The 24,070-nt window shown below is 38.8% G+C and overlaps 1 protein-coding gene across 2 annotated transcripts in view; it reads right to left on the reverse strand.

Moving 5' to 3' along the window:
• Positions 1–21,400: 21,400 nt before the first annotated feature.
• Positions 21,401–24,070, reverse strand: part of CIMIP4 (ciliary microtubule inner protein 4) — a 317,064-nt gene continuing 314,394 nt past the window's right edge. For both annotated transcript variants that reach the window (XM_085601334.1, XM_085601335.1), the window contains exon 11: positions 21,401–22,513. In XM_085601334.1, coding sequence (XP_085457460.1) covers positions 22,206–22,513 — 308 coding nt within the window. In that variant the 3' untranslated portion in view covers positions 21,401–22,205. The remainder of the gene's footprint in view (positions 22,514–24,070) is intronic.

The raw sequence follows: 24,070 nt of genomic DNA on the forward strand, positions 1-24,070 counted from the left end.
CATGAGGTCTGGTCGCAAAGAAATCCTTAAGTTTTAGTGTCCTAGTGAATTTAAAAAGATCAATGTGCAGGTTTGCAAAGTCACCACCTTGTGTAGGGCAGAAATTAAGACCCTTACTCAAATGTTTTTTTCATCATTATCCAAGATTTTATTTGAAAGATTTACGATTTTCAAGTCAGTATTCACATTTTGACAGGTCATGGGATCCCCTGTAGTTTCAAGTCCACCCCTAGCTACTTCTTCAATTTGGGCACTGCACCTGATTTGTTTGTCAAGCCTCCCATTTTGACTATTCTTTGATCGCCTCCCTCCCCGCCTCTTTTTGTTTGATCTCTTTTTTGTTGGAGGCGGTTGCTTATCCTGAGGTTGGCCAATTCTTTTTGGAAGGACGAAGCCCCCTCTTCTAAAGGGACGTCAGGTAATACATGACTTGATGTAGAACTACCCAGTGAAGATAGAGATAGGTTGCTGTTAGAACCTGTTTCCTCACTTATATCTCTATCATCCCTTGTTCTTTTCTTGGTCACATCCTCAGTTCCTTGTAACCCATCAAACTTCTTGGCAAAAGTGTATATTCTGCCATTTTGGTAGTCCTTATCATCCCTTCTTATTTTGCTCAGTTTTTTGTTCTTCAAATATAATTGGTGATCATCCATTACTTGTTTTAATATCAAATAATTTTTCTCAATCAGGTCTTTCTCAGTCATATTATCGATTTCCTTTTCCAAAATCTCAATCTCTGCCTATAACTTCTCCCCTTTCTCTGCAGCGTGTCTCACCAATATTTTCATCATCGTTGTAGATGCACCCTCCAGATTACATTCCCATTCCTTAAGTAGATCCCCGCTTAAATCTTCAAAAGTCGGGAAAATTAGGATACGGAGTCCCCTTGGAATTTTACCATTCTTCATGTACTGTTCCAAGGTGACTCCCTCCCACCATCTGCTTAACTCTTGTTTACGTAATTTTTCTAGTTTTACAAACAGTGCTTTAAGGCTCACAGTGGCTGTATTGGTTACAGTTGTTGTGTTTTTAGAGACACTAGTCCCAAAAAGATCCAGAGCCAATTCCTCACGTCCATCCTGAAATCTAGGCATGGTATCTAAGGGTATAAAGCCCTCAACTTTAATTAATATTAATGAAGTAACAATTGAAAAAGAGTGCAAAACGGTCAATCAAATAGAATATGAACAAAAGGAACCGTACGGCTGACCAATGTTGAGCACATCAAATCCAAAATCAGTATACAGATTCTTAGTAGGTGCAAAACCACGTCCAGAGCGAGCCGTACTTATGCTCTACTGGAAACCAGATATACAAACTTTTTTTACAAAGGGACGGTGCACCAAAGAAAAGTCTTTTCAAATATTCCAATTGTTGTTCTTTTATTCTTATTCAACTCTTAGAGATATCAGACTCAGCCAACGCATTTCGTTCTTTACGAACTTCGTCAGGGCTGTGAATAAATACAAATATATATATGTATAGAACACATCATGTACAACATAAAACACAACATACTACATAATTTCGAATACATAAAAAAGTGACATTACTATATATTTCTATATAAATAATGAAAAAACAACAGAGAACATATAACATGAATTTCACATATAAATACATCACAGACAATATTCAAAATTTCGACATATTAGTCAAATATACATACAGAACAAGAGTTAAAACTTTCAAAAAACCACATGTATATCCTGCCTGAGTATGTGTGTAGTCCGATACCCTAGGCAGAAAGTTCAGTTTAATATTTGTATGTCTAGGAACCTCATCTGTAAATGAACTATTAGGTTTATGATAAAAAAGTCCTTTATAGGTACTAAATAACTGAGATTAATATGATTACCACCCGTATTGAGGAAAAAAAATTCTGTGCCAATTCTTACCATAGATTGTTTTTACGAAACGACCTCCAGGAATTTCCAAGGTGGTCGACTTCCAATTGGTATACTTGTTCATAAAAAATGTCATGTAATCTGGTAAGAATGAATTGTGAAGTTATTATAGCCTCTTATGGGCATGATAGATTGGAATAAAAGGAAAAACACGGGTAACAAGAGATTAGAAAAGCGAGAACCACCTTACCTCTCCAAGTAGCTGAAAGGTGCATGTACAGATAAGATCCTATGTACACCACCGGTTAGTTCAAATAGAAATCGGACTCTTAGTTCAGTCCATAGATAGCGTGAGTAAAATTAGATCAACATTGTTGTTGTATATTTAAGACCAATGTGTAGGCTCCATTTTTCTAAAAACGAAATGGAGAATATCATAAATACCCATTTTTAATCTCATATCATATCACGAGCACCCATTTTCGTTTATCTATAACCTAAAAACCGATACTATCATATTGCATATTTGTCTGTTAGAAACAGCAAAGACAAAAACCAGGTTCCTAGTGTTTTTAACAAAGCGGTAATATGCAACATATTATAGACTGAGTATTCCTTTTCGCATTTACCATCTTTGTAAGATTTCTCCGAAATTATACTTAAAAGAAGAAAGCCGTCGGTTATTCCTAATAATAATTCAGCCGCTATGATCAAAAATGTACAATGAATAAATTCACCCCATATTACCTCCAAAAAGTCACCTAATTCCCGCCATAAAGACCAAACTGTGTCTGTAAGTCGACTTTCAGCGGTAATTGTCGCGTAAAAAGACATGACCCGGTTTTTACCAGATCGTGATCGGCACCTATGTGTGTAACTCTTCTCATGTGTGCTTGTTCTGCCTCCTTTTGAGCTTCTGTGTGGGTATAAAAGGTCCCGGTTCTCTGCACTCCTTAGACTGTCTCCTACAGTGGCCTGAGGGTACCGTATGACGCAGTCTCCCTCATGTGAGGTTAATAAATACTTCTTTTTGACATTACAGCTTCCGTGCCAATCTCTTTGTTGGGTTAAAGGACCAGGTGTATCAGTGAACCCCTAAAAAGGGTTCTATTTCTTCACTGAGACGTGTGCTTCACCTCAACTCCCTCATCTGAGGGGTGGGGTTGGCAAAGGTGGGCACACCTCTTCCTAGCTCGGTTTTTCCGCCGATTCTCCTGCTCAAAGTGGGGGGCAGAACCGGTGGGAGCCAGTTGCTGGGAGCAGCAAAAGGCAGGGACAGCTTTCAAAGGGGACAGGCCTTTGAAGCTTCCCCTTCATGGACCCAGCCCATCCTGGTGAGGAGGGATGACACCGCTGCCCAGGATGCGCTTTGTTTCTGGACCCAGAGAGCGGAGGCTCTCTATCTAGAACTGTCTGGTGGTGGCAAATGACAGGTAGCCATTCAGGAACCACACCAGGGCTAGTCATTTTTCAGGGGACATCTCTAAGATGCCCTCTGAGTGCGTTTTACATTAAATCCCACACTGGCATCAGTGCGGGTTTAATGGGCTGATAGGTTTGCTAGCAAACTTTCCAAGTTTTAGTAAGGCCATTATGGAGCTGTGGAGTTCATAATAAGCAACTCCCAGACCATATACTCTTTATGGCTTTACCACACTTACATTGTCTAATAATGGACATGGAAACTGTGGGAGTACAGGGTTCATGCCACTGTACCCTCACCTGAGGGCTAGTGCACCCTGCCAGAGGGGTTGTTTACCTGGGCCTCAGGCAACTGGCTGTAGGCATGGCAGACATGGATGTGTGCCATGTCAACTATTCACTTTTCTCTGCACCAAAACACGCAGCCTGCAATGGCAGTGTGTGGGTGCTAAGGTACAGGGTCTCTAATGGTGGCACAATAGGTGCTGCAACCTTTAGAGGCCTTCTCTGGTCAAAGTGACCATGGTACCCATGGTACCCTGTTACGAGGGGGCTTACCCGTGGCCAGAGGGGTGACAATTGTGGGTACAAAGATACAGTTTTAGGAAAGAACACATGCCCTGGGAACCTGATTGGCAGGGACCTAGGGCACACCAAGTCTTGTTGCATCAGAGGTCAGGAAAAGAGTGGGGGGTAACCATGCAAAAAGGGGCACTTTCCTACACGGTCATAGGATGTTAGTTTCTGGTCCAGGAAGGACCTGGCTGGGCAGTTCGGACTGGACAGTTCCCATGAGGAGCAGGGTCAAGACTGATTTGCATATGACTGGGTCCAAACTGGGGTGGTGTGGTGCGCAAAGAACGATGGATTAAACCAAGATCTTTGTAACTGGGGGTGAATGTTTGCATTGTTCAGCATTCCGTCCATCATTTGTTCCTTTTTCTACTTAAGTGGATGGCACAATCAGTGCTTCAAACCAACTAGTAGCATTTAATTGGTGAGCAGTCTATATATCGACTTTTTAATATCGAGGGACATAAATATCGAGTCAAAAATATCTAAAGTACAAAATATCGAAATAGATAATATCGATGTGAAAAATATCGGTTTTTTTTAAATATGTCGATGTAAGTTATATCTTTAGTAATAATATCGACATGTTAAAATATCGTTATTGTATGTTTAGTAAATATTTTGAAGTTGTTTGTATAAATAGTTAAAATGTATATAATATGAGAAATATTTATATTCTTTTAGGGGCGGGATGTTGGGTTATAGGGGATAAGGGTGGGGAGTGTTTTAAAAATATTTATTAATTTTGTAACATATTGTTAAATTTAAATAGAAAATTTGAAATAAATTTGGCATTTTAGGTTTCATTTTAGGAGCGGGATGTTGGGTTATAGGGGATAAGGGTGGGGAGTGTTTTTAAAAAGTTAACATTTTTTGCAATATTTTGTAAACTTTAATTAGTAAATTTTATTTCAAATTTGAAATGTATATTTAATTTTAGGAGCGGGATGTTGGGTTACAGGGGATAAGGGTGGGAAGTGTTTTAAAAATGTTTATATATTTTAGAATTTAAAAAAAAATGTATTTAGAAATTTTAAATTTAATTTAGAATTTTAAAATTAATTTTAGGAGCGGGATGTTGGGTTATAGGGGATAAGGGTGGGAAGTGTTTTAAAAATATTTATATATTTTAAAGTGTTTTTTAAATTTTTTTTATAATTTTTAAATGTAATTTAGAATTTTATATTTAATTTTCGGAGTGGGATGTTGGGTTACAGGGGATAAGGGTGGGAAGTGTTGTAAAATTTTGTTTTTAATTTGGAATATTTAATAAATTTAATTTGAAATTTGGAATAAAATTGTTTTTTATATTTTCTTTTCGGAGTGGGATGTTGGGTTACAGGGGATAAGGGTGGGAAGTGTAAAATTTTGTTTTTAATTTGGAATATTTAATAAATTTAATTTGAAATTTGGAATAAAATTTAGTTTTTTATATTTTCTTTTCGGAGTGGGATGTTGGGTTATAGGGGATGAGGGTGGGGTGTGTTTTAAACATTTTGATTAATGTAGGAATAATTTGTAAAAAAAATTTAGAAATTTAGAATAAAATTTCAAATGTTATATTTAATTTTAGGAGCGGGATGTTGTGTTATGGGGATAAGGGTGTGGAGTTTTATAAAAATGTGTAAAATGTTGGTAATATTGTATAAAAAGTATTTATAAATTTTGAATTAGATTGTACAATTTAAAAATTTTTTGGGGAGTGGGATGTTGGCTTGTAGGGGATAAGGGTGGGAAGTGTTTTAAAAATGTATTTTAAATTAGTAATATTGAGTAATTTATATTAAAAAAATATATATTATAATATAATATTTTGGGATAAATTTTAGATTGGGGAGTTGGATTTGTAGAGGATAAGTGGGTATTGTTTTATGTAAAATTTTTAATAATGATTAAAACATATTTTTTTTATAAATTAATATTTATATATTTGTATTGCAATTACTGTAATTAAATACATATTGGAGTGGGAATATAAAATTCATTAAGATCAGTATACATGATCTAGTGTAATTAAATATATTTATGAGTGGGAATACTAAATTAATGAAGTTTAGTGTTTTGAACCTACCATAATTAAATATAGATTTGAGTGAGAATAGTAAATTTAGTAAGTTCAGTGTTCAGCACCTACCCTAATTAAATATATTTTGGAGTGGGAATACTAAATTAATGAAGTTCAGTGTCCAGCACTTATTTTAATTAAATATAGATTGGAGTGAGAATAGTAAATTTATTAAGTTCTGTGTCCAGCACTTATCTAAATTAAATATAGACTGGAGTGAGAATAGTAAATTAATTCGGTTCAGTGTCCAGCACCTACTATAATTAAATATAGATTGGAGTGAGAATAGTAAATGTATTCTGTTCAGTGTCCAGCACCTACTCTAATTAAATATAAATTGGAGTGAGAATAGTAAATTAATTAAGTTCAGTGTCCAGCACTTATCTTAGTAAAATATAGACTGGAGTGGGAATAGTAATTTAATAAAGTTCAGTGTCTAGCATCTATCCTAATTAAATATAGATTGGAGTGAGAATAGTAAATTTATTCAGTTCAGTGTCCAGCACCTACCCTAATTACATATATTTTGGAGTGGGAATAGTAAATTTATTCAGTTCAGTGTCCAGCACCTACTGTAATTCAATATAGATAGGAGTGAGAATAGTAAATTAATTAAGTTCAGTGTCCAGCACCTACCCTAATTAAATATAGATTGGAGTGAGAATAGTAAATTTATTAAGTTCAGTGTCCAGCACTTATTTTAATTAAATATAGACTGGAGTGGGAATAGTAAATTATTTAAGTTCAGTGTCCAGCACCTACCCTAATTAAATATAGACTGGAGTGGGAATAGTAAATTAATTAAGTTCAGTGTCCAGCACCTACTCTAATTTAATATAGGTTGGAGTGAGAATAGTAAATTAATTAAGTTCAGTGTCCAGCACTTATATTAATTAAATATAGACTGGAGTGGGAATAGTAAATTAATTAAGTTCTGTGTCCAGCACCTACTCTAATTAAATATAGGTTGCAGTGAGAATAGTAAATTTATTAAGTTCAGTGTCCAGCACTTATCTTAATTAAATATAGACTGGAGTGGGAATAGTAAATTAATTAAGTTAAGTGTCCAGCACCTACCCTAATTAAATATAGATTGGAGTGGGAATAGTAAATTAATTACGTTCAGTGTCCAGCACCTACCCTAATTAAATATATTTTGGAGTGAGAATAGTAAATTAATTAAGTTCAGTCTGTAGTGGGAGTAGTACATTAATTAAGTTTGTTAAATAGCAATTATTATAATTAAATATAGAGTTGAATAGGAACAGTTAAATTACTTTGTTTTAATTTACAATAAATCTGTAGATTTTAGTTTTGGTTGGATAAAATATAGAAGTTATATTAGAATGCAAATTGTAAATTTTTGTATAAAATAGTAGAAAGGAAAATAAGATTTGTTTTATAGTTGTTGGAATGTATATTAATTACAGAGAAAATATTGTTTATTATTACGCTTATTATAATAATTAAATCATTGAAATAAACATGTAATAAAATAATTTATATTCAACATTTGTATTATTGTAATAATTTTTTTATAATGGATATATATTTTTGTAATGTATATTTTGGACATTAATATATGAACAGACAAAATAATAAAAATATTTTTTTTCCTGATTGTTATAGCTGTTTAATATTTTTAACTTTATATTGTGTACTCTAAATATTTTTAGACTATTTGAATTTATAAGAAAAGAAATTGTATGTTTTGAAATATATGATTAATATATTTAAATTATTATTAATATTAGATAATTAATATTGAAAATGTTTACATTTTAGAATAGTTCTTTTTATTTTTAGTTTTGGTATGTTGTAGATACAATATATTAATTATATCATGTTCATACATTTTTTTTGGTAATATATACATTTTTATTATTATATTAGTAAATATATTTTTATTATATATTTATTATTATAAGTTAAATAATTTTCACATATATAAAAATAATAGGTATTATTTTTGAGTATTTTATTCTAATGTTTTACTAATTTTTAAAGTAATGTGTAATGTTACATAAATAGTTAGGGCATTTATTGGTGTTTTTTTAGTTGTTATGTTTGTTTGGGTCTTTTATTTTGTAACCGCTCGCTGTTGTTCTGGGTTATTTTGGTAGAATCCAGGTCGTGGTCGGGAGCTGTTTCTCGTTTGAGAAGGTAAGAGTTATTTTCTTTATTATTAAATAGTTTTAAGTGTTTTGTGGAAGTAGTAATGTTGTAATAAGTGTGTATGGATTGATGTTTTAGAAGTTAGGGTGTTAGTAATAGTTTGTATACGGTTTTATAATTTACGTTGTGTTCCGTGTTTGCGGCTTGGTTAGTGTTTTGTTATTTAGGTGTGTTAAAGTTTTATAGTCTTTGAATAATGTTTGTAGTGATGTTTTTAGGTGCATTATGTGTGTTTGTGTGTGGGTGGGAATGTTTGTTTCTCTTTTGTAGGTTTTACGGAGAAGATATTTTCGTCTCTTTCAAACACCGTTTTTTTTTTTAAGGAAGTGTGTATTAGTTGTGTTTACTAATATTTATTTTACACTTCCTTTATTGTTCGGGTTTCCAGTAGCGGTTATTTATCTTTTTAATATTTTTCAGGATTTTTATGGTTAATGGATTGTCGTTTTTTGGCGTAGACGTTTTTTTCGAAAAACAGTTGTATTTTTCCATTTTATTTGGATTCATTTTTGATACCTATGGATTTTGAACTACCTGGATTTATTTGGAAGGAATGTTATTATCCTATTGGCAGCAACTAGACAGGTAAGTTCATTTAAATATTTTAAATGTGGGTGGGCAAATCTTATATATTTAATATTGTTGTTGTGTACTTGTTTTGTTTAATTAGGTTGTCTAAATATATGTAGATATAAATTATTTATATATTTTAGACCACATAATTAAATATGTGATATAATAAAGTGGTTTCTTTATGTTGTGATAGTTGTTTTAGTAGAATTGTGGGTTAATATTTTTGAAAGGGTTTAGAAGAGAGTTTGAGCTATTATATTTAAGTACTCAAGTCCTCTTGTGGATGGGTATAGCTGTACCTGTTGTTGTAGGTAATTATACATTTGAGTAGTTTGTCTAGATTGTTTTGGTTTTAATTGTAGGACAGATTGTTGCATTCTTAATTCTTGGAAACTTTGTTCCTTTTGTATGGCAATTAGTAGTTTTTGTAGTGTTGGAGTTGTTCTCCCAGTAGAGGTTAGGAATGCATTATGCCAGCCCTCGACTGCGTTGTTAGTTTTGGCTTGTTGGTTGAGTGTACTTACATATACATTCCACCAAGGTATTTGGAACTTGGGCTGACGTCTATGGCCTGATCTGTGTAGTCTCCCCACCCAGGTATCCTCAAAATAATCTAAGAGGGGAGATAACTTTACTTCATTTTGCTTGTAGAATGGACTTTCTAATAAAAGATTGTAATGTTCTGCAACATCTGTGGTTGGTACATAAGCTAGGGTTGTTAGAAGTTTTATTTGATGTGCAAAAGTTATGTTTGTGGCATATTCTACACTTAGTGAAGATTTTTGTAAATGTCTCCATATACATTGGTTTAGATGGAAGTAACATCCTTGGATAGATGTATGGGGGTACAGTTTTAGAATGCAATTTATCATGGCTTGCTCAAAGTCTATGATAATTCTTTCAGGGGAAAAATCATTTGATTCTTGTTTTAGTTTTCCTAGCATTTCATTATATGTTGTGTTTTGTTTGTTAGGTAATAGTGCATAGATTAAAGGTATGGAAGTGTTGTGATATTGACCGTGTATTGTGTAAAGCTGGTAGAATGGTTTTGGGCATATTGTAAAGGTGCCATCCATCATCCATGTTTGGCATTGTTGGAGTTTAGTTATATTGTTTGCAGTAGCAAACATTAGGATTCTTTTTTCTGTACTTTTATTATCAAAAAAAATAAAAGGTTCATTATTGTGGGTGATAGTTAATTCTGGTGGAATGATGATATCTTGAAAAGTTTTAGGGGATGGTATTGTTGTTGTGGTTGATTTTTTGGTCCTAGCAATTGTTCTTTTTATAGAAGCAATTGATAGTAATTGGCCTCTTGCTTCTTTGGGCACTCTAGGTAATAGTTCTTTTAGGATTACACTTGTAGCAGTTTGTGAACCAGTGCTTAATTCTTTTATATTTTCAAGGGTTGATCTTACTTCTATTTCAGAGAGATTGGGTGGATGGTTATGCTCTCTTGTATATAGTACAGTTGTTTCTCTTGTTGTTGCTCGTCCGTAGCATTTGTTAGAATAATATTTAGAACACTTCCAGTTCACTTTTCGTTCCGTCTGCTTTTCTTGGGTGTATGTGTAACCCATGTAACACAATAGGAATTTTCCTTTCTGCGATGTTATAAATTGGGCTTCTTCTGTCATTGTGATGTGTTAGAAATCTGGAAAAAATGTATATGTAAATATATGCAATAGTACTTTATATATTTCTATGAAAATAGCAAAAAACAAACTTTTTTATATATACTTACCAAGTGTTTTTGGTTGTATTTGAATGAAGATGTTCTTTGTAGACAAAACACTGTTTAGTTGATGTAGTCTCTGAAAGTTAAAGATCATATATTGTTTTGGTTGTTTTAGTTTTTTTAAGTGGGGTGGTATTGCTGTTTGGAATAGACTATAGGTGTTAATTTATACAGGTTTTTAAAAACTTAAAAAAGAGAACATGGATTTGTTTAGGGGTTTAGGATGTTTTGGGGTTTGAGTAGGATTTAATTAATATTTTAGAAAGTATTTTGATAGTATACTTACTTTTTTAGTGAGTCCTTTCTGGCAATGTTCAATCTTTTCTTTAGCTGTTTTGAGTAATATCTGTAGTGGAAACATAAAGAGATGGAATATATAAGTTAGTTATTTATTTGAGTAAAGATAAATTAGTGTTTTAGTTTAATTTGGCAGTTTAGTTAGAAAAGGTAATTTACTTACGTTTTTAGAATAGTAGTAGGATGTAGGTTTCTTCTGTTTAGCAGAGTTTCTTCTTCGTTCAATGCTTTGGTTTAAGGCACAGTAGAAGACTTGTTTTAATTGGTTTATATAGTTGTTTTAAATTGTTTCTTGAATGTTATTGGTTGCTTTCTGTATGTGGCCTTTCTATTGGATGTTTTGAATTTTTTTTATTTAATTGGTTTCCTTTTATGGAAAATGCTAAGTAAGAGTATATTTAGTATTAAAGGAGGAGAGTTTTAAATAATTATATAGAAAAAGATTGTTTATAATGTGTTTTAATTTTTTTGAATGTGTTCGAAATGCCTATGTGATAATTATTTCTGTGTTTTTTATTATGTTGTTAAATATTTATATAGTTATAAATGTTATGTTTATGTTTAAGTAGAATACAATTGGAAAATGTATGTTTTAGGAAAATATTGTATTTATGTTGTTTAAAGTATTGCTTTTATTAGTATTAGAATTGTCGATATATTTTACAAAAACGATATTATTGATGTCTATATTTTGGTTATCGATATTTGTTACATGTGTTATATTTATTTATTTCGATATTTAGTATTGCGATATTGATGTGTGCGATTTTTGTGTGATCGATATAATTGTATTACGATATTGTAGTGTCGATATTAGTGTAGTTTTTTAATTAAGTATACAATGTCGATAATTTTGATGTCGATATTTTTGTTGCGATATTTGTGTAGTTTGATAATGTGTCTTTCGATAATATGTCAGAGATCCCATTTAATTTACAGGTCCTGGGTACAAGTAGTACCACTTTACTAGAAACCTATATGTAAATTAAATATGCCAATTGCGTATAAGCACATTTTACCATGGGAGAGAGCTCTTTAGCACTGGTTAGCAGTGGTAAAGTGCACAGTTTTAAGGCTAACAAAAACAAATTCAGCAAATATTAGAGGAGGAAGGCAAAAAGTATGGGGGTGACCCTGCAGAGAGGCTCAGGATCAACAGTTATCTTTCCATTTTTTAGTTTGGGATTGAAGCAAAGCTATTCAGCCTATTGCTAAGATTTTTCGATTACACTCTGATATGTGCTAAAGAGCAGGCTGGTCTTATTGCCCCGGACCAATCTGGGTTAACACTGGAGAGGGGCTGTGGCGATGGCACTAGGCGACTTTGCCACCTTCTCGACAAATCACAATGCTTCGAGATACCTGCCTTGCTCCTGCCCATAGACGCAGAAAAAGTCTTTTACAGGGTACACTGGCCTTGCTTGCAAGTGGTGCTTGTCAAATATGGGTGTGGGGGTGGAGCGGGGGGAGATTCCGAAGCTGGATACACTGTAACTACACCACACCAGTGGCAAAGGTCGATGTGAATGGAATCTCATCCTGCCCCTTTAAGATTTTGAGGGGAACCCTACAGGGGTGACTCCCTGTCTCCTTTATTATTTGTGCTCTACATGGAGCCCTTCGCAGCACACCAACATCTCTGGGATACGCATGGGAGACAAGGAACACAAAATATCACTCTATGCTGACAATGTGCTGCTGATTCCGACGCAGGCTTTCACATCCTTGCCGCCCCCCCTTTCTAAAGGAAATGGTGGATTTAGAGGTGGTGTCCGGATTTAAGGTCAATCTACAGAAAACACAGGCCCTCAGTCTGACGATCCCCTGGGACGTCCAAGCACACCTGACATACGTGTTTCCTTTTTTGCCTGGGCGACCAAAGGGGTTCATATCTGGTACTTTGGATTTGTTCCACACCCGAGCGTACGTCTCGAGAAAACTACGCTGCCCTGCTAGTTATGACGAGGTCCGAACTCTCGACATGGAAAGAATACACTTTGTACTGGCTGGGCAGACTAGCGGCAAAATGACTTTATTTCCCCAGATTTTATGTCATGCAGACATTACCGCTGCAGCCCCTCCGTTGGTCCTGTCCAAGCTACAACACCTCATAGGAGATTTTGTGTGGGCTGGCAAGAGGGCAAACATGGCCAATCACCAGACACATCAAACAAAAGGACGGGGGGGTTGGGTGTACCCCCTCAGGAAAGGAATTACCAGGTTTCCCAACTGCGTTATATGACAGAATGGTACAGAATGGCATCCGATAAGCATTGGTGCTTTATTGACCGCGCAGTTGCTGGGATACACATATGGAAAGTGCCCTGGCTTCCGAGGAAACACCGACCTGTAGGGGTGTATATTTCACCTGTCACTAGGGCGACGATGGGGGTATGGGACAACAGGGTATAGGTAGCGAGACACCTCTCCACGCCGACATCACTTTTGACCCCATTCATCTGCCACCCAGAATTCCCCCGGCACTGAAGGGAGACAGCTATATTAAGTGGCAGGAAGCGAACTATAATAGACTGTGGGACCTTTATGATTCGGAGGGAGTGATGGATTTTGCCCAGCTTCGCTCTGAATATGGTTTACCTCATGACGCTTACTGGCAATACATTGTCCTGAGACATTGGGTTACGCAGCCCCATGTACACCCACATGCAAGCTGGCCACTGATGGGTTTTGAAAAATGGTTTGTCACTCGTCACTCCAAGAAATGCCTGCTCTCGGACATATACTCCTTCCTCACTGCACATTTACACGACACTAAATCACCAGCGCAACGTAGGTGGGAGTCTGAATTTGAGCGGGAATTCTCCTTTAAAGAATGGCAGGACATCATTTACAGAGTCAGGGCCTCCTCATGCAGTACAGTGGGCAAAGAAATGTTTCTTAAAATTGCCCATTATTGGTATTACACTCTGGTCCAGTTGGCCGCTGGAAGACCGGGGGAGATCCACAGTGCTGCCATAAGACACATTTGCTGTGGCACGATCCTGCAGTTTTGGATGGCCGTCCTGTCTCACATAGACACCACCCATGCGACAGAGTTGCCCAGATTCCCAAGCTACATTTTCCTGGGTCAGCCTAACGCCTTGACCTACCCACTCAGATCCTGCCGTGGAAGAGCTTTTGCCTTGGCCTTACGGGCGGCCAAGTAGACCCTTTTATCTTGTAGGGGCACCGATACGATTCCGACGTGGCTGGACTGGTTGCATAAATTGTGGGAGCTTATGGGTATGGAGAAGCTGACGGCCAGCGTAATACACACACTACCACGCTTTGATAAAACATGGGGCTCAGCCATTAGATTCCTAGCGGCAGAGTTTGTCGAATTGTCATGTCAAATATACTTGAGTGTTATTCGCTTCACCCAGGCAATTCAAACTGAATCGTAATCCATCCAACATTGGCATCTATGGCGCTGCTGTAGGGACAGCACAGCTTTCTGTTGGTGACTTTTACTTTCAGCTGTCGAGTGCTCCCCTTCTCTTTCCTATTCTTTATATCTATCACCTTTCTCTCCCTCTGTCCTCTCTTTTACTCCTATGATGGTTATTCCCTCCCACGGGCCTAGGAATGTAGGGGCCAGCTGTTCTTACTTTCATAAAACCAATAAAAAGATTTGAATCTGAAATAAGTACAGACTGCCTCCTGGTCATACGGTACTTGTCTGCAGCCTTTGTGAACCAGATTCACTGACGTGGTGGAGGCTGTTAGGTGACTATTATGTGGGTCAAGTCCTTCTGCAACATGAATCACAAAGAGTAACTGTAAGGCCATATTTATCTTTGCCACTCTCCCCGGAGTCCCACAGGGCTTGCCCCTGTCACCAGTCCTGTTTAATATTTACATAACCCCCATTTTACCACTTCACTGCTTCGGATGTGCAAGTACAGTCAGTCTTCTGCAGACAACCCACAAGTGAATATTTGGAACACTAAGAACAGCTCTAACTTCATCTATCCTCAGCAGAACCCACTAGCCAAGATTTAAAGATAAATGTATCAGAGTCAGCTTCAGCTGATAGAGTTCACCATATCTGGAAGAATTGTTTCTACCTCTGATGAACCAGAATCAAGCTTGTCCACTACTGTTGAAAACCTGGGTTTACGTTTAATAGCGGGATGCACTTAGAAGCTCAGAAAGGTGAGGTAGTGAAAAACAGTTTCCATCAGCTGAGAAAATTGAAAGCAATTCTCCCCCTACTTTCTCCTAATCACACAACCCAAGAAGTGGGAGCAACAATCACCTTTTACCTCGGCTACTGGAACAGCTTTTATTTCAGCCTTCTAGAAAATGTAATAACACAACTACAGAGAGTTCAAACGACAGCTGTTCAAACCAGTGGTGGTCCTAAACAGAGGGACCATTCCATTCCATTACCTCCCAACCGCAGACCGCATAAGGTTCAAATTGGTCTGCTGGATGTAGAGGTGTTATCATCGTGGCCCACTGTCCATTAATTTCAGAGTCATGCTAAATTTTCCAACTCCGACTCTGCACAGTCAGGATCACTCCTTACTAGTACTCCTGACATATGAACTCAAATCTGAGGGAGGAAGAGCCTTCCCATTCTGTGAAACACTCTCCCTCAACGGGAGCCTGCCCTACCCACTCCAGGTTTACGGCAGCTCTGAAAACTATCCTATTGTAGACCCTGTAGGATCAGAGCAAAGAGGCCTCTATTAGAGGTGGTGAGCGTCTTACAAGTGTTGGCATCCATTTATTTGTTAGTTTATATCACCAATGCCAAAAGGGGTGATGTGCTATGGGGCAAAAAGAAGTGTGGCTTCTATATAATATCCGATTGACCTGCAGTGGGAGAAGATGGAGGAGGAGTTAATAGAGCTTGATGGCAGAGCCACAAAGAAAGTCTTGATGGATAACGAAGGTGGTAGAATGTATTATCTTCAGTCCAACTAGGCAACAAAATAATCCACGGTAAAGAATGAGTGCGTCAACTATTAAGCATGACCTGAGCGAGCAGACCCTATGGGAAAAGTACCTTAGACCAATAATTTGAAACTGCAACCCCAGCAACAATATATAAAAACCCAACAAAATACAGAAGATAACAAACTTATTTTGTTGTACATCAGCAAACAGAGAAGCAAATATAATGAGTTGTTTTTTGATCACTTGGAAGAAAGAAGTTTTAAAAAGTCCTGTGTATAGCACTGATTCATATTTCCCAAAAAATGAGACCGGCTTTTCTGTCACACAGGAAATATAACGTGCATTCTCATCAATTATTGCCAAAAATGTTTTTGAAATATGAAAAACTAGAAAACCAATGATGGAAAACTGAATTTTAGATATGGTTTGTACATTAAGTTTGAGAAAACCATGTATTATAAACTGAGGCAAGGGGTAAAATACTATAACATTTTAACAATTTGTATGATTAACTTTTCACATTTAAGTTTTTTTCTTTTCTTGCTCATCCAACCTAATCTAACTGTCTCTTGTTATAGGCATTATAGATTACTTAATATCAGAATTTATAGTGGGGCTGGTTTGTTTCTAATTACTGTTGTAAATGTAATTTATTCAACATATTCTGATTAACAGTACAGAAAAATGGAAAGAAATAATCAAGCTAACCACGCATAACGTTCTGGGATGATAAGTCAATTAAAAAAACTTTGAACACACCCTGTTTGACTGACTGTTATGTTATGGTAACACATCCTTGAGAAAATATAGACAATGTCTCACTCATGGGGTAGGTAGGTAACGGTAGCCTTATTTCCTGAAGACCAGTTTAGTGGCATCATACAGAACATAAATCATGGTCTATAGAAAAGCCATTGGAATGTGTTTGCGGTGTCCCTTAAAGTGTTTGCGTAGCCTTTCGATTACAAACCGGAATGCATGTAACAATCCACACCGCAAAGGCAACTTTAGAAATAGCTTTGCCCTGCTGTGGCTGCGAGAAAGTTTGGTTTAGTATAATCAATGCTGTGCATAAGGGCTCGTCTAACATCATGTCAACTGTATGCAGTGATCTCTCGGACACATTTTGTGGATTAGTAGAAGTCTGCTATTTCAATGGACCTGGATATCAGGAGAAACATCAATGGTTGTGTGGTACCAACCTGTCCTTGTGTACCTGTAAATCTCAATCAATAATGGTCTGCAAATGACTGACTCTGGGTATGAAAGTTACAGCTACGAAAACAACAAAGGCTGGTCCATCTTAGCTGAAAAAAATAATTTCGGTCTACCAAAGTTTTAAACATTGATTACGTTTAATAGCCATCGTTTGAAGTTTGAATTGAAAAGCTCTAAGTGACAAAATGATTATTATGTTTTTGTAAACCATCCTTCCTGTGATACCTCTGATCCTGTGACACCTTTCTGAGCTCCAAAGACCTGGACAGTGCAACATCCTTGGGCAGTCTCCATTTCTGAATGGCATTCCCAACATGTACTCAATCCTGATTCGAGTCTATGTGCTTGAGGGCGGCCTGAGACCGAGGGAGGCGGCTACCAAGATGACCTTGGACAATAAGATGAAACCGGTCACACAAAGCGTAAGGTATGAATGTAACACTGCTACAGTGCTCTTTGTGCACGGGATAGACTGTGGGACCTAGGATACAATGCAGTTGTATTAAGGTGGACTGAATATCTGCCACGTTTGTGATAGAGTAACCTGTCCTCCAAACTCTAAATCAGGCCCTCTGTATTGAATGTGTGGGCTTTTTAATTATTTTGTGAAAGGAGCAAGTTAACAACATTGAAAATACTGCGGCTGTGTTATGTGTTCGAGGAGGACAAACAATTAGGATTCCATTGTGCCTTTGATGCTGTGGAGCACTTCTCTATCTTTTGGCTAGGTTTGGAATATACAAATAATACATACATATATACATACATAGGGAAAAGTTACTGGTTGTGAACAGCTAGTAACTTCCATCTTCTTTTTGCTTCAATCTTGAGAGTAGGCAGTGCCAGGGTCTAGTTAGGGCAGACCTGCCCCACCTTTGATTTTTTCAATTTTTCAATTTCCGATCTTATCCATCACTACATAAAACATCTCTTCTTGAGGGAACAAAACGGTGGCCAGATGAGAAAAGATGTGTATGGTAAGACTGTCTTGAGGTCTAGTTGACTACCTAGAATGGTTTGAATTCAGATGTGTGAGGAAGACAGAGTCGAGGGAGACCGGAAGAGCCAGACGGGTGATTCCGACACCTCACGCAAGCTGGAAACACCCAGCGGTCTAGTGTCGGCGGACCGGACCGGGGAGGAGTCCCTGATGTCACCAGCAGGGGACGGCCAAAGAGACGCAGAGACGGACATCGGGAGAGACGAGGAGTGCGATAGGAGAACAGAAGCGGAGGAGAGGAGGACGACAAGAGAGAGAGACCATGAGCAGGAGGAGGACGGGATCGAGTGCAACGGAGAGGAGAAGAATGAGGAGAGAGTCCTGTATCCTGCACCCAGGCCTAGCGACTCACAGGAAGGTGTAGACACCCCGGGTCCCAAAGCCATGGCCCTGGACACAGGTCGTGGTTTCAGGGAAGTATATTTGAGGGGCTCGTTATGGTGTGGGTGGTGGGGAGGCACAAGGTAAACAGCACGTGTCACTGGCTTAACTTGCACTACTGGCGTCACCCTAACGCTTCCCCTCCCTCACTTCCCGCCAACTGGTGTAGGTTGCACGATATATAGAGAGAACAAAGAACCCCTTGGGTAACCCCAGTTTTGTTTTGTTTTCCCGCACTGTGACCTGAGAGAGCAAGCCGTGTTGTCCTGTGGACCCCAAGAACCAAGGAGTTTCTGAGGCAGGACAAGGAGGAGCCTTGTCAGAGACTGTCCTTATCTCATTTTTCGTTTGTGTATTCTTGTTTGTTGGTGTTCTCTTCTGATTTGACATTGCCAAAAGCCAAAAAGAAAAACAGAATAAAGGAAGGCACATCATATCCTTATTGTATCCAGTGGTCCCGTCTGCCCCCCCTACAAGATGCCTTTTTCCAGATTCTACACTCATACGATCCAGTGATGCTTGGTAAGGGAAAATCACCTGCAGGAGGAATTCAAGGCAAGCACGACCCATGTATAGGTCAAAGACTGTCTGAGTGTGGATCTGGTTGAGGCTGAATTGTGTGCATTACCTCTTTGGCAATGAAGACCAACAGACTCAGCAGCGCACGGCCAGGTTCCTTAGGGCAAAAGACAGTCTGTTGCCGTGCAAGACTCAAATCATCAGAGCCCTGGATGTTTATTTTATTTATAAAGTTTTATATAGCGCAAACAAGATCCCGAATAGTTTCAGAGCACTTTACAAAGGAAGAAAGGACATGAATCCAATATTGACAACAGGAAAAGTTTACACAACAGGAATACATGCATAAGTACCAGACAAATAATCGCAAAAATCCAAAACAAATGAATCAAGGAGGGTAGTACCATAAACGGGTACGTAGCAGACTACGAAGGGGGTACACAATGCGGAAAAGAAGAGCATAGCTCCAATATAGACATTAAGTAGGAATTCACAACATGAATACTCGCTTGTTTCCCAAACAAGAGAATCAAGGAAAGTAATACGATAAGCATGAATATAACGGGCTACGAAAGCGGACACACAATGCGGTAAAGAAGGGCAGCATCACATGAGGGTACAATGGTTGTAGGAACAATGATTTCGAGCAAGTGACTGACCCAAGTGAAGGTAAAGATTTGTTCAATAAGAATCTTTTGGCTTCCAGTTTGAAAGCAGTCGTTGAGGAGATTCTGCGTACTTCGGGTGGAAGAGAGTTCCAAATCCTTGGGGCAGCGCCGGAGAAGGCTCAGAGACCGGTTCTCTTTTTGCTAAGGATGGGTGGTTTCAGGAGGAGAGTGATAGCGCTTCTTGAAGCTCTCCCACCGCAGGATAATTCAAGCTTTTGCGCAAGGTACATGGGAGTTTTGAAATGCAGGGCTTTGTGCGCTAGAACGGCAATCTTTAAATGAATTTGAGCTTCATAGGGCAACCATTTAAGAGATTTTAGTATTGGGGATATATGCTCACTTCCTTTGGTACCAGTGACCAGTCTGGCCGTAGCATTCAGTGATGCCCTTAGGGGAGCCAGAGTGTATTTGGGAAGGCCACAGAGCGCAGCGCTGCCGTAGTCCAGCCTCGGCAGGAACAGTGCTTGTACCACCTGCTTGAAGTCCTTTTGTGGAAGGAAAGGCTTGATGTTTCTGAGTGTCCTTATCAAGAGATTAGCTCCCTTACAAACATTGCTAGTATGATTTTTCATATTCAGGTGTTTGTCCAGGGTGATTCCGAGAGATTTGGCTGAATCTATGACGAGAGGGGTGCAATTGAAGGCAGTGAGGTGATTCAGCCAAGGGTCTAGCTTGGGAATGTGGTTAGGGGGAAGAGATGAAAAGGAATTCAGTTTTGGAGGTGTTGAGCAGTAGATGGTTCTCCGTTAACCAATTTTGCGTAGTAATTAGGGTCGTGTTGAGTGAGATGATGTTGTCCGGGGATAAGATTTTCAAATAAAGTTGTGTGTCATCCGCCTACATATGGAAAAGAATGTTCGTGAAATTTAGAGAGTTCGCTAGCGGTTCCAAGAAAAGATTGAAGAGGATAGGAGAGAGGGCAGACCATGAGTACTGGAGAGGGCAGGGAGAGGGAGTGGTTTGCCTTGATTCTTTGTGATCTGTGGCGAAGGAAGGAGGAGAACCATTGTAACACCCGACCCAAGAAACCCATCCTGATCTTCAAAACGGATAGAAGGTTGTCGTGATTAATCGTGTCAAAAGCGGAAGAAAGATCAAGGAGTATTAGGAGGCAGGAATAATTTTGGTCCAGCATTTTTAAGATGTCATCCATAACGTGCGTGAGAGCAGATTCGGTACTGTGACCCTTCCAGAAGCTGGATTGAAGTTGGTCTAGGAGTTGGAAATTCTCTATGTGAGCACAGTGTTGGGATTGTACGCATTTTTCAAGTAGTTTGGCTAATGTGGGGATGCTGGAGATAGGGCAGAAATTATTGAGGTCAGTTTTATCTGCGTTAGGTTTTTTTAGTATGGGTGATACCTGCGCTGCTTTTAGGCAGTCTGGGATCGTGTCTTGTGACAGAGAAGCGTTTACAATCCTTGTCCAGGTGGGGATGAGTACATTCTTGATTTCTTTGTAGATGGCCAGTGGCAGCAGGTCACTGAAGTGGTTAGAAGGATTGATGTTCTGAAGAATCTAGTAGATGCCTTTTTCACTGAATGGGGTAAAGGTGCCCCATGTCGCATTGTTCTTGGTGTTCAGGCTGATTGGTTTGCGCTTGTCTGAGAGGTCAGGGGGAGGTGTGGACCTGGGGGATGGCAATAGCGCTTTCTTAGTAGCGAGTTCAATAGTGATGAGCCTTGATTTCTCAGTGAAGAAAGCAGCAAGATCATCGCAAGAGGGTGGGCTGCCTCCGGAGTCAGAGTTGCTTGGGCCTGCCACTGATTGCTGCTTGAAAAACTCGAAAAGTTTCTTGGGGACTTTAATGAGTTCCATTGTTGGGGCTCCCTTTATTCTATATCATATATGCAGGATATCAGCCTTTTCCCATCATTCTGTTTTCTTCGCATACCATACAGCACATTTACCCCTGTTTAAAAAACAGTCTCCAAACAAAGTCTGATTCAATCTGATTAATTGGAATATAACTGGAAATGAGAAATAAGAAAAAAACAACAACTTTACATTGATTATTCTTATAATATTTTTTAATTCTGTTGAAATCAAAGAAACATGAGACAGCCTGCAACAAGAACAAATTTCAGATTTCAGACTACGTGACGACAAGCATCAGAGTTACAGGAGTATTTTGAGTTGAGTCTTGGTCAAAATATTTTTAAGACTATGTAGCAATGAGACACCAATAGTCATTAATCAAACAGAACACACAATACATCAATTTGGGAGATGCACATTTAGTAAGCGTCATCACTCTGAAGCTGCCCAGTTGTGTACCTCTAAAGAATAATGCTGTGGGCCACCCTGGGATTCAAACATGAAACCTGCAGGTTACACCAGGATCTTTGCAACAGTTATCAGCCCTCCCGGTTAGCTTATTCCAGTTTCCTATGCAGTAGTACCACATTGTAGGGGAACTGGTGCCTGGCATCTACAGATATTCGCCCTATTCTTCATGATACTCTGCATATCTAATCGTACAGGATACCTCTGCCCTTCCTGATAGAACATTTTTACATGACTGTGTGAAGGACACTTCCTCGGTTAATTGAGGGCAGCATACAGGTGTGCGGTACCTTGTACTTTACTGAAACCAGAGTAGTGCTGGCAGCGGACCATGAATGAATTAATCAATCTATCTATCTATCAATAATGGTATCTGTACAGTCCAGCTGTAAGAAGCGATTCATTTGTGATGACCAGGAAAGGACGGACGTTGGGTGGGATGGAGAGTTTAATATTCATTACTGCTTCTCCCAACATTACCCCAAGTTCCTGTCCGATTGCACCCTCACATTAGCGCCCAAGGCTGGGGGCCCCTGATTAAATAGGTACAATGGGTTGATCATAAAAGTCCCAGAAACTGTCATCATCATTTGGAGGAACAGTCTGAATGTCAGCTGGAGGAGGCTGCCTTCTAGCGGCCGGAGGGGCAGCCTGTCGAGCTCTGTGGTGGTGCCGTTTCTGCACAGGTGGCTGTTTCTCCATCTTCTTCCGGGCAGCTCGTGGTGGGGCTCGACACACAGGTCTGTGCTCATCACGGGTCCTGGCAGCAGTACACTGGGAGTCCAGGTGTTGCTGCAGGTCCTGGTTGAGGCTGGCGTGAGCTAGGAACGTTTGTCTCCAGATGCCTTAAAAACATTATCAGAGCTGAAATCATACAGAGACTTGGAAACAGGAAGTGCAGGTCCAGAGTATCCCCCTAAGACATCCTTACTGCAGCAGCAGAACCGCCACACCCTAGCTAGTGAACCCTCAATCCTCAGCCCATTGTGCCGCTAGCATCATGCAAGTTCACATAAACACACAGCCCCCACCGAATGCACAGCACACACCATTTCATGGAGACAAATTATCCCATTACCCCGAAAGTCCAACTCTTAATGGACGCTATACTGACTTCTAATACACAGACACAAATATTCACCCCGTTTCCTCACAATTCCTTTTGAAATAAGAATCTTCCCACTAGCAAAAATTATCCTAACACTTCTCCAGGAGATGGATGCCACTTCACATTTAGTGAAGATGAATGCTGCCTTGCACTTTCTCACACAGTTCTTTTATCTCATACAAAGGCTGCCTCCTTCCATCCTTGGAGCGCCCTTATGGACTTGAAGTGCAACCTAAAACAAAGCAGGTCCAAGAGGGAATGAAACTCTTTTACAAAATCTGAGATTAATATGAAAATCGAGCATGGATTTAGACCTTCTGGACCTACATTGGACATCTCGATAGTTACAAAAAAAACATAAATTAGTAGGCAGCAAGACTTCAGTAAATACCTGTAGAGCTCTAGCTAGCCAGTGCATACTATTTGGAACAGATATGTTGGAGATTAGGTTGAATGACTCGGGGACTATGTCGGGTGACCTCAATAGTAAAAAAAAAAAACTAAAGCAACAAAAAGAACCTATGTGACTCAGCCAGAACTATAGGCAGCCACTCCATAAGCTGAGGACCTTGGCAGCTGCTAGAAGTTGAGAGTTGTTGGCACAACAGAGTTCTGCATTAGGCAAGGTGGCAGAAATTGTCCAAGCTTTGTTTTCCCACATAAAGGGGGATCAAATGTAAAAATATTTTATTATACTAGGTAACCAGCATTACATTGGTGTCTGAGCAAACGATTTTGACAGTTGAATTTGGACTATTTTGCTTAAGGCATCACAGTGTTTTGCAGCCGAACTAGATAATGTCTAGAATCTGCAGTTAGACAGAGACTACCAGAAAAGGTGTTACCAAAGGTAAGTAACTTGTTCTTCTGATTGAGACTCCAGTCCCCACATTCCGCGTCTTTTGAATAGATACCTAAGCAGTACATCTCCACATGTGACGGGACAGTGGAATGATTCAGACCAGGAAATCGTGCAGGACAGATTGAGCAAAAGGCCCGTCCCACCAAAACCTAGCTGTCCAGGCGGTAATGCTTGTAAATGTGTAGAGGGAAAACCACATAGAGCTGAGCACATGTCTATAATTGGCACACCGCGCACCAACGCAGTGGTAGCAGCCTTTACCCTTTGTGGGGTGAGCATTCAAACCTTCTTGGGCTGTTTCTTGGCTAGCCCATAAAAGATCTTAATACATAAAACCATCTATCTAGAAATGACTCTTTTCTGTTTTGCCTTGCCCTACTTTGCTACAGGAAACCCGACAAACGGTTGATCATCCTGTATAAATTCCTCTCA

This window comes from Triturus cristatus, chromosome 4_2, assembly GCF_964204655.1.
Source record: "Triturus cristatus chromosome 4_2, aTriCri1.1, whole genome shotgun sequence".
NCBI lineage: Eukaryota > Metazoa > Chordata > Amphibia > Caudata > Salamandridae > Triturus > Triturus cristatus.